Below are 12,356 nucleotides of genomic sequence, written 5' to 3'. Positions count from 1 at the left end.
GTATAAGAGGAATGAAACATGACAGGGTATAGTGTTATAGAAAAATAATCAGTGATGGAGTGCTGTGATGCAGCCTGGTGTGAAGTTCATAATTTTCCAATAACAAACTATTAGTCAGTATTTTCATTGAGCAAACATTTATTTACATGCATTTTGTATGGTAAACAGACAAGAGAACCACTTGGCAAACAAGGAAATGTTTTACATCTATGGGAAGAGGGTCTGGTGTTGACATATTGATTATTATTTGCATCAAACTGGGATACTTGCTTATTTTATCTTCATGCTACTGTGATGAAAGCACTGATTTCCTCAGCTCTTAATGCTCCTTTTCCTGACTTTCCATAGAATCCATGAAATGATATATAAAGAAGTCCTTTTTACAAGCTTCTGTTAAAAACATTAAGTGGCAAATACATGACACACACACACACACACACACACACGCACTTTCAGAGAGCTTTCACAGTCCCCTGTGGAGTTTGCTTCGAGTGTGAAGCATCTTCATAATAAAGACATGAAAGAAGCGTTGGTCCTCATTAAGAGCTGCTCCGCTGTCTGAGGTCAGAACTCCCTAACAAGCGTCCAGGTGTGATTGAATCCTCCCTCAATCCAGCACACATGCTTAATTAAAAGTGACTAATTGGCAAGTGAGGCTTGGCTGTGCTCGATAAACTACCGGCTGAGCAGCAATCTCAATCCTTCACTGTTTTATGTCTTACAGGTCTGCATCCTAAATCAACACGTGGCAGGTCTATCTGCACATGCAGCTTTATCTTAACCCACTGCTGGGGCTTTATGGAGAAAGCATGTCAGCCTTAATGGCCCCTGTATCAGCACGTAATACGCAAACACAAACACATCGGCATAGATAACACACTACATGAGGAACAACTAGCTATATGGCGTCACTGGAGGATCTCTTTAAAATCTTAACGCACTAAAACGGTCTCTTGTTTCGTTTGAAATACTATTAACGCAATTAGATTTGAACCCAATCTGCAAAGGCAGATGGAAGAGCAGTCAATTTATTAAATAAGCAAGCAAGCAAGCAAACAACCAAAAACATAAAACTGTGAATGTGAGGCAAAGAACATACAGACTATATGTGATACTGTGGCACACATGATAACTACAACAATAATAAAAGCTTGCCGGTGAGTCAGTAAAAAACTAGAACTTAAATAGTGGTTCTAAGAAGATAGAATGCGACACAGGTGAGAGTGATTGAGACATGTGATGTGCTGGGGATGACAGGTAGTGTAGTTCTCCGCCCTTTGGTGCTACCATGTCACAGGAAAACAAGCATGTGTGAAAAACATTCATATGAGAATATGAAACTATATTTGAAGTATATTCCCATTGATATTTTGCATATTTTAGTACACCTGGGTGACTAGGAACAGGAAATTGTTCAATCATGACTTCCTGTTTCACAGGGGTATAAATATGACGTAAGATATAGGCCAAATTCCCTTAGTCATTCATAACAATGGGTAAGACCAAGGAATATAGCTGTGATATCCAGCAAAAAGTTTTTGAACTTCACAAAATGGGAAGTGGCTATGAGAAAATAAGCATTGAAAATGCACATTTCCCCCATCAGGGCAATAATTAAGAAGTTCCAGTCAACTGGAAATGTTATGAATCAACCTGGAATTGGATGTGTGTCTATATTGTCTCAACGCACTGCGAAGAGGATGGTTCGAGTGGCCAAAAAATCTCCAAGGATCACAGCTGGAGAATTGCAGAAGTTAATTGCGTCTTGGGGTCAGAAAGTCTCAAACTACAATCTGAAGTCACCTACATCACCACAAGTTGCTTGGAAGGGTTTCAAGAAAAAAGCCTCTCCTCTCATCCAAAAACAAACAAGCATATTCAGTTTGCCAGACACTACTGGAACTTCAAATGGGATCGGGTTCTGTGGTCAGATGAAAACAAAATATAGCTTTTTGGCAATAATCACAAGAGGTGGTTTCTGGCCTCTGCCAGAAAGCTTAAAATGGGCCGTGGTTGGCTCTTCCAGCAGGACAATGATCCAAAACATACATCAAAATCAACACAAAAATGGATTACTGACTACAAAATCAAGGTCCTGCCATGGTCATCCCAGTCTCCTGACTTGAAACTCATAGAAAACCTGTGGGGTGAACTGAAGAGGAGAGTCCACCAGCGTGGACCTTGAAATTTGAATGATCTGGAGAGATTCTGTATGGAGGAATGGTCTCAGATCCCTTGCCACGTATTCTCCAACCTCATTAGGCATTATAGGAGAAGACTCAGAGCTGTTATCTTGGCAAAGTGAGGTATCACAAAGTATTGACTAAATGGGTGCCAATAATTGTTGCACACCTATATTTAATTAAATTATATATATTTTTATTTTTGATAAACCTGTGTTTTGTTTGCAATTGTTTGTTATCCATGAGAGCAGAGTCTTTTTGTGACTTTTTGAACAAAAGATCAAAAGATTTAACAATAAAGACAATTTTTCACAGCCTTCTTTCCTCATATTTACCAAGGGTTCCAATATTGTTGTAAGGCACTGTGTGTGTGTGTGTGTGTGTGTGTGTGTGTGTGTGTGTGTGTCTGTCTGTATGTACACACACATCTCCGATCCCTCAGACGCCACTGTCTTAAAAACTGTCATGAGTCTGTAATGGATTTCCTGACATGGGCTCGGGAATACTTTAGTAAGCCTTTGTCAGTCAACACCATTCGCCGCTGCATCCACAGATGGAAGTTAAGGCTTTACTATGCAAAGCAGAAGCCATACATCAACACTGTCCAGAACCGCCGCTTACTTCTCTGGGCTCGGTCTCATCTGAGATGGACAGTAGCACAGTGGAATCGTGTTTTGTGGTCTGACGAGTCAACATTTCAAATAGTTTTTGGACAAAACTGTCGTCGTGTTCTCCAGGCCAAAGAGGGAAAGGACCATCCAAGCTGTCATCAGCGTCAGGTCCAAAAGCCAGAATCTGTCATGGAATGCCAGTGTGTCAGTGCCCATGGCATGGGTAACTTGCACATCTGTGAGGGCATCATTAATGCAGAAAGATATGTACACATTTTGGAGCAACATATGCTGCCGTCCAGAGCAGGACAACGCCAAACCACGTTCTGCCCGGATTACAAGCGCATGGTTGCATAAGCAGAGCGTGCAGATGCTAGCATGTCCTGCCTGCAGTCCTGACCTGTCTCCAATTGAGAATGTGTGGCACATTATGAAGTGCAAAAAAGGCAACGAAGGCCCCGTACAGTTACGCAGCTGAAGAAATGCATAATGGATGAATGGGGGAAAATTCCGCTTCCTAAACTTAACCAACTGGTGTCTTCACTCAGCGTCCAAACGCTTAATAAGTGTTATTAAAAGAAAAGATGACGTTACACAGTGGTAAACGATCGACTGTCCCAACTTTTTTGGAGTGTGTTGCAGTCATCAGATTTGAAATGAGTGTATATTTTCAAAAATAAATGAAATTCACAAAGTAAAACATCAAGTAATGTGTTAATAATCTGTTTTCAATATAGTACAGGGTGAACTGAATTTTAAAATGACTCTTTTTGTTTGTTGTTTACATTTTCCATACTGTCAAACTTTTTCGAAATTGGGGTAGTAGTTCTTATAGTTATTAGCCTATTTGACTAATCACTTGAATTGAATGGGCTTAATCCAAACCACAGTAACTCAAAAACAAAGAAACAAAAACAAGACAAAGAAAGGAATAAAAAGCTACATGGCTTCAATACACAGATATCAAAATTTTAACGTATACATTTTAATTATGTACATTGTAACTGGAATGATTTGATTATGTTAATAAACGAGGGGTCCATGACCTTTCTTTATAGTTATAGGGGTCCTTAGCTGCAAAAAATACTGAGCTCACTAAGCTACAGTATATAGAACCTTAGAATATTGTTTCATTATCAGAGAGACTTCTTTTACAATGATAAGAACCTTAACCTATCCAAAGAACCATTGCAGAATCTTTTAAGAACATTTTTCCAGTAATTTAACTGTAACAAAAAAAAAAACAAAAAACAACCATTTGGACCAAAACCCCAAAAAGCACAAGAAAATGATTGCTGTAGTCCAGAGACATCCAATCTTATCATCAAAGGGCTGGGACGGCTGCGGGTTTTAATTCCAACTAAGCAGGAACACACCAGATACAACTCAGCAGTCGCTTGAAAATCAAGACCAATCGATTGAACAACTGGAGTCAGATGTGGTACTGCTGAGTTGGGTTGGGGGAAAAAACCCTGCACTGCATCCACATTGGCTCTTTGCAGATAAGATTAGACATTCCTGCTGTAGCCAAAACGCCAATTTATTGTTCAGACGTGGGCTCAGTGGAGCTCTAAGAACAGCTGTAGTAAATGAAATTTAAGGGGAAAAAAATCCAGCATAAATAAGCAAAATGCAGATTAGCACTCTGAAACGGAACTAATGGTATGGGCTTGTTCCAGCTCACCGTTATGCGCTCGTCTCGGTCGTTTATGTTGGCTCCATCCTTCCTCCAGGAGATGGTGGGCTCTGGGTGGCCACGAGGGGGCTGGCATTCCAACACAGCCGGTTCCCCCTCGGCCACCATCACATCAGCAGGGTTCTGTCTGAAATCATCACGCAGGACTGCACACAGAGAAGAAGAGGAAAAGATTATGGTAATTTGGTATCATCTGAGTGAACTGATAGAGTTTATTTCAACACACCCACACACACGTTTGCCTTACTATCCTTGTGAGGACCATCCATTGATGTCATTATTAATGCAGCTATTTAATGCCATACCTACACTTAAAACCTAACCCTAACCTTAACCTCTGTAACAAACAAGGCTCTTTTATTTATTTATTTATTTATTTATTTAAAAGCTGCAGTTTTTGTGAAAAGGCTCAATTGGTATCCTTGTGGGGACATACACACGCACACACACACTCTTCAAGGATTGTAGTTTGCCTCCTAGTCCAAAGGTGATGTGGAACAAAAAAAGCAGGGATCACAGACAATCACTCTGAGGGAACTGACGTTTTTCTGTCGCACTTGACTACACTTTCATCACGGAAAGAGCACGAGAGACGCCACTGGACTCGTCACCCGCAACCAAACTAAGTGGCTGTGAGAGGTCAATCACATCAGTTGAGGAGTGAGGAGATGAGATTGAATCAGAAGAGCCCCTGGGGAACATGGGGAGGTGTTGAGTGGAGTGGAGTGAGGTCTGGGAACTAAAAGCTACGTAGCCATCTCTTCGCTTCCTTCTCTCTGATTTAACTCTTCTTCCAGCTACTCTTTGTCGCCGGCTTTGTTTCCTCCATCCGAGCGCTCCTTGATAGTCTTTTCCAGGTAAATATTTACATAACAATAACATCTGATTCCTGCTAGCAGCTCTGTTTGAAGCCTGCCGAGACAATCACGGCGCTTATTAGTTAGAGCTTGTTGATTGCGCGTCAAACAGTCGAGCCTAGAGATGGGCTGATACCTCGCAACGGCAATTACCACAACGCTCTGACACATCTCCAAAAGCTTTACTGCCCATTAGCCGAAACAAGTCAATATGATCACAGTACAATAATGACGGCAAGAGCTGCTAATCAGTCAGATGCAGCGAAAACACCACGACTGAGCAATTTTCTATGTTTTATTTCCACCTTTCTGTTTGGGCAACAAAGACTCAGTGAGGCAGATAAGTGACAGCCAGATGCTATAGCAAGCTTTTGAACTAATTCAAAAACGCTGCCAATTAGATAGCAAGCATGTCATTTTGTCATTTTGATACGGCCAAACGGCATCAAAACACATCCCGACTCAGTGCGCCTCACTGAAAAGTCTATTCCAACACGAATAGTACATAATGCTGACGTCTACACGTATCTGCAGCATATCATTTGTTGAATTATGCATCGCTTTATTAGGCCACGTCTGAAACGGCACCGGAGGAGCCCAGCGTAACCGTGATGAAAAAGGTAATTTAATTTCAGCCGTTTTCATTAAATCACTAAGCTGAGGAGTCAATAATCATACTCCCGATAGCGGGAATGTGTAGTCTGATCTCGGGAGAGGGTGCTGTCATAACCCGTGCTCCTCGTCTGTGCTGTAAACCCCTCCGCCCTTTCCTCCTCTGAGTCAGAACCGTCGCCTGCTGCTTTCCTCCAGGAATCGTGAAACAGATCCCATTACACAGCATAGGATTACACTGAAGGCTGCACTACATCATACTACATTATACATGCATTACACACCAAGGCATTCCTCAACAACGCGTGTGGTGTGTGTGTGTGTGTGTGTGTGTATGTTTGCCTTGGAAAGTCTGCTTCCTCTGCACAAAAACATCTTTGCATTAGAATGCATTAAAAATTCACATCTTGTGTGAATGTGAATTTCTCCTTCCTAAAAACACCAAAGCGTCACGGTCATTGTTTGAAGAAGCCTAGTATGTCTGTTTGAAACTGTACCCTATTCTCTATGAAGTGCTCTATTTTGAGAGTCTTGCCATCCACAGTTTTGTATCCAGTATCGCACTGCAATACATTCGAGTCCGAACGATGTACCCAGAAGACCCATAATGCACTTTACTGGTCATATGGGATAGGGTGTAGGGTGTAGGGTATAGTGGTGTTTCTAAAAATAAGATATTTACCAAAGAATAAGATGTGATATCAAGTAATAAAATGTAACATCCAATATCGGCAAAGAAAGTCACAAACCGGAAACTGATATTGAATATATTATGATATTGATAGATTTTTAAAGTATTTGCACCCCAGACCACATCCATATCCTCCTGACACATATGACAGCAAAATGTGCGGTTTAGTCCAAGGCTGCTCAGACGTCGTATTTTGATTCTCAGCCAACGGGCTTCATGCACTGAAATGTCAAGGACAAAGGCCAGACAAAAACTCAGGCTGTGATAAATAAAATAAAATTTAACTGAATGAATGACTGAATGAATGAGCACAATTTTCTGTATGCATATCGTACCCTGACAAGCCCTGTCAATAGGTTAAATAGACTAGCTTTTGTCTTTGTAGTAACTTTTTATAGAAATGCTTTGGCTTTGCCATTTGTGTAATTGTAGTTATGTTAACACCGGTCCAGCAAGGAAGGAAAAAAAAAAACAGAGGGAAAGAAAAGAACAGACAGAGTTGGGAGAAATAACAAGCAACCCATATGAAGACCATTATACCACCAATTTTTTTTCCTCCTATCTTTCACAAAAACGTCTTATGTGACGATAATGGCGTATACATTTCAGCTCTCTAGACACTTCATTTGCACAGCTGGATAAACACTCAGATGTGCCATGCTAGCTTCTCTCACACCAGGCTGTAAAGTAGTACAAACTGGGCAGCTTTAAACACGGGGTATTTCAGCTTCACTGCAGAGGCGGAGCTGAATTTCTACTGCAATACACCAACCAACCCATCTAGTGTAGGTGAAATTTCAATATACGCATGTTACAGGAAGAAACTCTGGGTTGGAAGGAGAAAAATACAACCGATAGAACTATTACAACTAGGTTATTTAGGTACTTTTTAATTTTTTTATTTACTTATTATTTACTATAGTAAAATAAAGGTCAGAATCGTGTCAAATGTGTCATGGTGAGAATGCATTGTAATCACCAACTTCTAACTAGGAAAAGAGCGTTTTTATTGGAAATTTGCAAGCTTTCTTTTTTTAAATGCTTTTTAATAAAAACTTTATTGATATTTTTCAGAATATATTACAATCATATGTAGTACAAACAGCCATAGGCACAAATATCTTACAAGGGTTTGCCATGATTTCTTTGATTTCTCAAACCTGAAAGTGAGGGAATTTACTACAAGCCATGTTTTTTTAAGAAAATAACCCCTTAAGAACCGTTTATTTTTAGTTTATAAGGATTTTCAATCGATAAACTGCACCAAATGTTTCATTGTTTAACACAATCATGGCTACATGCTAATGGTTGCTAATACTAGGGAAAAAAACCCCTACGGATGTCACTTTGATCTTGTAAACACGAATGCAAATGTGTGTATAAATGTGCAAAAGCTGCTTTCCTGTCAGAATAATAGGAAATGTTTTTTCCTGTAGTCCCAAATTTGCATGACATGGATATTGTGGGCATTGTTTTAGGCAGCGGTTCTTATATTAAGCCCTACATTTAAACAGATTATATACTAATTTTACTTTTTTATAAGCAATTTTACTATTCTAGAGGACTTTGTCTTTACTATAGCTTCACTCTGCATTATGTGTGTGTGTGTATATATTTTAGACCCAGCCCCTGACTGTCAGAGATTTGTTCTAGGAGATTGGCATTAAATGAGAGGTGTCGTAGGCCGCCTGTGCAACTTCTCCATCTAGTCGAGCCCCCCCTTTGTTTTACCTCTCCACGGATTTCTCCTCGGCGATGGGATATTGGAGACAGATGCCGAAAATGTCAAATTAGACCCATATCCCCGTCTAGCCCTAATGCCTCTGACATTAATGAGGAGCAGAGACTCTACCACCCTGCAGCTTGAGAGGTGAAAAGGAGAGGGAAAGAATGAGAGATGGAGGGAAGAAAAGAATGAGAGAGAGCGAGAGAGAGAGAGAGAGAGAGAGAGAGAGAGAGAAATTTTCTCTGGAAAAGTAACACCACAGCATAAGAAAACACACCGCCAGACATTTTTGGAATGGCCAACTCCAGAAATCAGCTAACTAGCTACAAAGAAAGCACTCATATGAGTTGTCCTCTACAGGGACGAGTGACAGACAGCTGTGGTGTTTCTGGTCAGAGGTGAGGGACCACAGAGGAGATTCTGTGTCATATAGTCTTTTCCTGCTGCTTTAGGCAGGTGAGGCAGGCGTCATGAAGAGAAGCGAAGATATGTGATTAGCAGCTCCACACTGGAGACACATCTTGCCCAGTGTCAGTTGGATGGACTGAACTGTCCTACATGGCTGCACAAGGGAGCGGAAAGACAGGAAGTAAGACATGATGTGTGTGAGAGTAAAACAGAGTGAGGCAGAGAAAGCACAAGAGAGAGACTTTTGCAGTGCTGTGCGTCGTCCTGATCCTGAATAAGTGCACAAATTGCACTAATTTGGCAGTCCGTGTGCCAAAAATGGCTGCCAAACATTACTATTCATAAATACAGCAGGGATTAGAGGCCAGGCGAGAGACAGAGCACGGCCACTCTAGTGCACAGCGGAGCGAAACAGAACACACTCAAACAATGAGAAAATCCAGCAGCTGTAATCACTCCCACATGTTCCAGCGTCAGGACGTTTACGCACTCTGGAGAAAGAGAGGCAGAGAGAAAAAGAGGACGATGGAAAGAGGCCTAGGGGTGGGGCGCATCCCGATGAGCTGCGTTGAAATGAGCGGACAAATTGGGATGACCCTGTAATTGGATGCATTTCTTTCCTCTCTTGTTGAGGTCTGTAAATGCACCGTGTAGGATGGAGGGGGGCAGAAATAATGAAAGTAGGAGCGGGACAGTCTCCTTGTCAGTTCGGCAGCATGTGACTAGTGGCTAATAGGAAACAGCTGTCTAGCATCACCCCTTCCCCCCCACGAAAAAAGAAAAAAAAAACCCTATAACCTCCAGCCTCGTTTCCTAAAAGATCATCAAAAATGGTTCCAATTACTTCTTCGATAATTATCCTATAGCATGCTGTCACAATATTCTGTTTTTGTCCAATTCGAAAGCTCTCTTGTTCTCTCTGAGACTGAGTGAGCATTAACTCAGATGCCATCCCTGAAAGATTACGCTCAAACATACTACAATGACACTTTACAATGTTCATAGTGTTACATTACATTTACATAAACCCTTTGTCTTCTGACATAAACATATATAATCATTTATAATATTTTCATAAAGACTATAGCATCACTTTTCTTAAGGGTGGGGTTCATATGGCTACATTACACCTACATAGCACTTTATAACAAATCATAAAAACCTACTTCAAAAGCCAATGCCATCTTCAGGGCGGGTGATGTCTGTTGGAATAAGTCTTAATAAATGCTAATAAAGGTTTATGTCAGTTGTTCTATATGGCTTATCTAATTTAATGTATGCTATGTAGTCCTTAAACTCCTTAGAGTCTCTTTAGACTCCAACTGATGCCAATAATATACCATATTTTGTACCTCCATACCAGTTGGTTGCAGTAATCTGGGTAACACTTTACATTGTTCACAGGGCTACATTACATCCATGCCATTTGTGATAACTGGCATAAACCTATGGCATGTATAATGGCTTATTCTAACAGGCATCAAATGTCAAAGACTGTTATATAACTTTACATCAACATTAGAAGGAAAAAAAAAACCCTAGATAGGCAGTTGACACCTGCTAGCCTTTATACATAGATTTATGATACTTGTCATAAATGGCTTATGTAGTGTTATGTAGCCCTAAGAAAAATGCCCTTAAGTAGCGTTACTGTAGTATTGTTAAAATAGTAAAACAAAAGGAAGAAAAAAACAGGAACACCTTATGTCAAAAGTTGCATACTACTGTAATAAATGGTGTGCAACAATTCCAAATCCATGTCTGTTTAAAGCAGTTTGGGACGTGGCCAAAAATCCTAGAACTTAGTTTTTGCACATTACCAAATTCACTATACATTCTATCCACCTCCCAGTGGCCTACTCTTCTTGTCTCTTATGAAATCCAATCCAAAGTGTGTTCTTCATCACACTGTGTCTGCTCCCAAATCCTCCTAAACTGTTTGGTCAATATATCAGTTCCTTAATGCATGAGGGAGGAAGGACAATGGAGTGAAAGACATCTCCTTCTCTCCCTCCGGGCTGATCTCTTACCATTATCCTCCATACTCCCTGTGCATTAACATTGATATATTGACCACTTAAAGGTGAAAGAAAGAAAAAGTGGCAAAAATGATTTTTTACCAAGTTGCTAGAGTGCCCTCCAATAATATTGGCACCCTTGGTAAATATGAGCAAAGAAGGCTGTGAAAAATTGTCTTTATTGTTTAAACCTTTTGATGTCACATTTCGAGGTCTACGCTGGTGGACTCTCCTCTTCATATCACTCAACAGGTTTTCTAGGGGTTTTCAATTTTGCTTGTATTTCTTCATTTGTAAGTCGCTTTTGATAAAAGTGTCTGTTAAATGAATAAATGTAAATGTAAATGTTTCAAGTCAGGGGACTGGGATGGCCATGGCAGGACCTTGATTTTGTGGTCAGTAAACAATTTTGTGTTGCTTTTCATGTATGTTTTGGATCATTGTCCTGCTGGAAGATCCAACCACGGCCCATTTGAAGCTTTCTGGCAGAGGCAGTCAGGTTTTCATTTAACATCTGTTGATATTTGATAGAGTCCATGATGCCATGCATCCTAACAAAATGTCCAGGTCCTCTGGCAGAAAAACAGCCCCAAAACATTAAAGAGCCACCACCATATTTAACCGTGGGCATGAGGTACTTTTCCATATGGCTACCTCTCTGTGTGCACCAAAACCACCTCTGGTGTTTATTGTCAAAAAGCTCTGTTTTGGTTTCATCTGACCACAGAACCCGATCCCATTTGAAGTTCCAGTAGTGTCTGGCAAACTCAACTTTTATTGAAACCCTTCCAAACAACTTGTGGTGATGTAGGTGACTGGAGTGTAGTCTGCAATTCTCCAGCTGTGGATCTGCAATCTCCAGCTGTGATCCTTGGAGATTTTTTGGCCACTTGAACAGTGAGTTGAGACAATACAGACACACGTCCAATTCCAGGTTGATTCATAATATTTCTAGTTGAATGGAACTTCTTAATTATTGTCCCGATGGTGGAAAAGGGCATTTTCAGTGCTTGTGCTATTTTCTTATAGCCACTTCCCATTTTGTGAAGCTCAACAACCTTTTGCCACACATCACAGCTATATTCCTTGGTCTTACCCATTGTTATTAATGACTAAGGGAATTTGGCCTATGTGTTATCTCACATTTATACCCCTGTGAAACTAGAAGTCATGTTTGAACAATTTCCTGTTCCTAGTCACCCAAGTGTACTAAAATATGTAAAATATTAATGGGAATATGATTCAAATATATTTTTCTCATATGAATTCATAGGGGTGCCTGTAATTGTTGCACACCTATATTTAACAAAGATATTTTTTCTTGATAAACCTGTGTTGTGTTTGCAATTGTTTGATATCCATGATTTGTGAATTTTTTTCAACAAAATATCAAATGGTTAAACAATAAAGACAACTATTCGCAGCCTTCTTTGCTCATATTTACCAAGGGTGCCAATATTAGTGAAGGGCACTGTAACTTGCTCCAAGAGCTCACATACTGAAACTCTATAGGTAGCCTACAGACATGCTTCATCTTAAGCTTTCTGCCTTCTC

The 12,356-nt window shown here is 40.3% G+C and overlaps 1 protein-coding gene across 1 annotated transcript in view; it reads right to left on the bottom strand.

Moving 5' to 3' along the window:
- The window catches only part of LOC128620889 (roundabout homolog 1-like), a 145,486-nt gene that overhangs the window by 44,555 nt on the left and 88,575 nt on the right, over positions 1-12,356 (bottom strand). The window contains exon 3 of the mRNA XM_053646261.1: positions 4,479-4,636. Within this exon, the coding sequence (XP_053502236.1) occupies positions 4,479-4,636 (158 nt within the window). The remainder of the gene's footprint in view (positions 1-4,478; positions 4,637-12,356) is intronic.

This window comes from Ictalurus furcatus, chromosome 16 (genome assembly GCF_023375685.1).
Source record: "Ictalurus furcatus strain D&B chromosome 16, Billie_1.0, whole genome shotgun sequence".
Taxonomy (NCBI): Eukaryota; Metazoa; Chordata; class Actinopteri; order Siluriformes; family Ictaluridae; genus Ictalurus; species Ictalurus furcatus.
The sequence above is the reverse complement of the archived record's forward strand: the minus strand, read 5'-3'. Positions and strand labels throughout refer to the sequence as shown.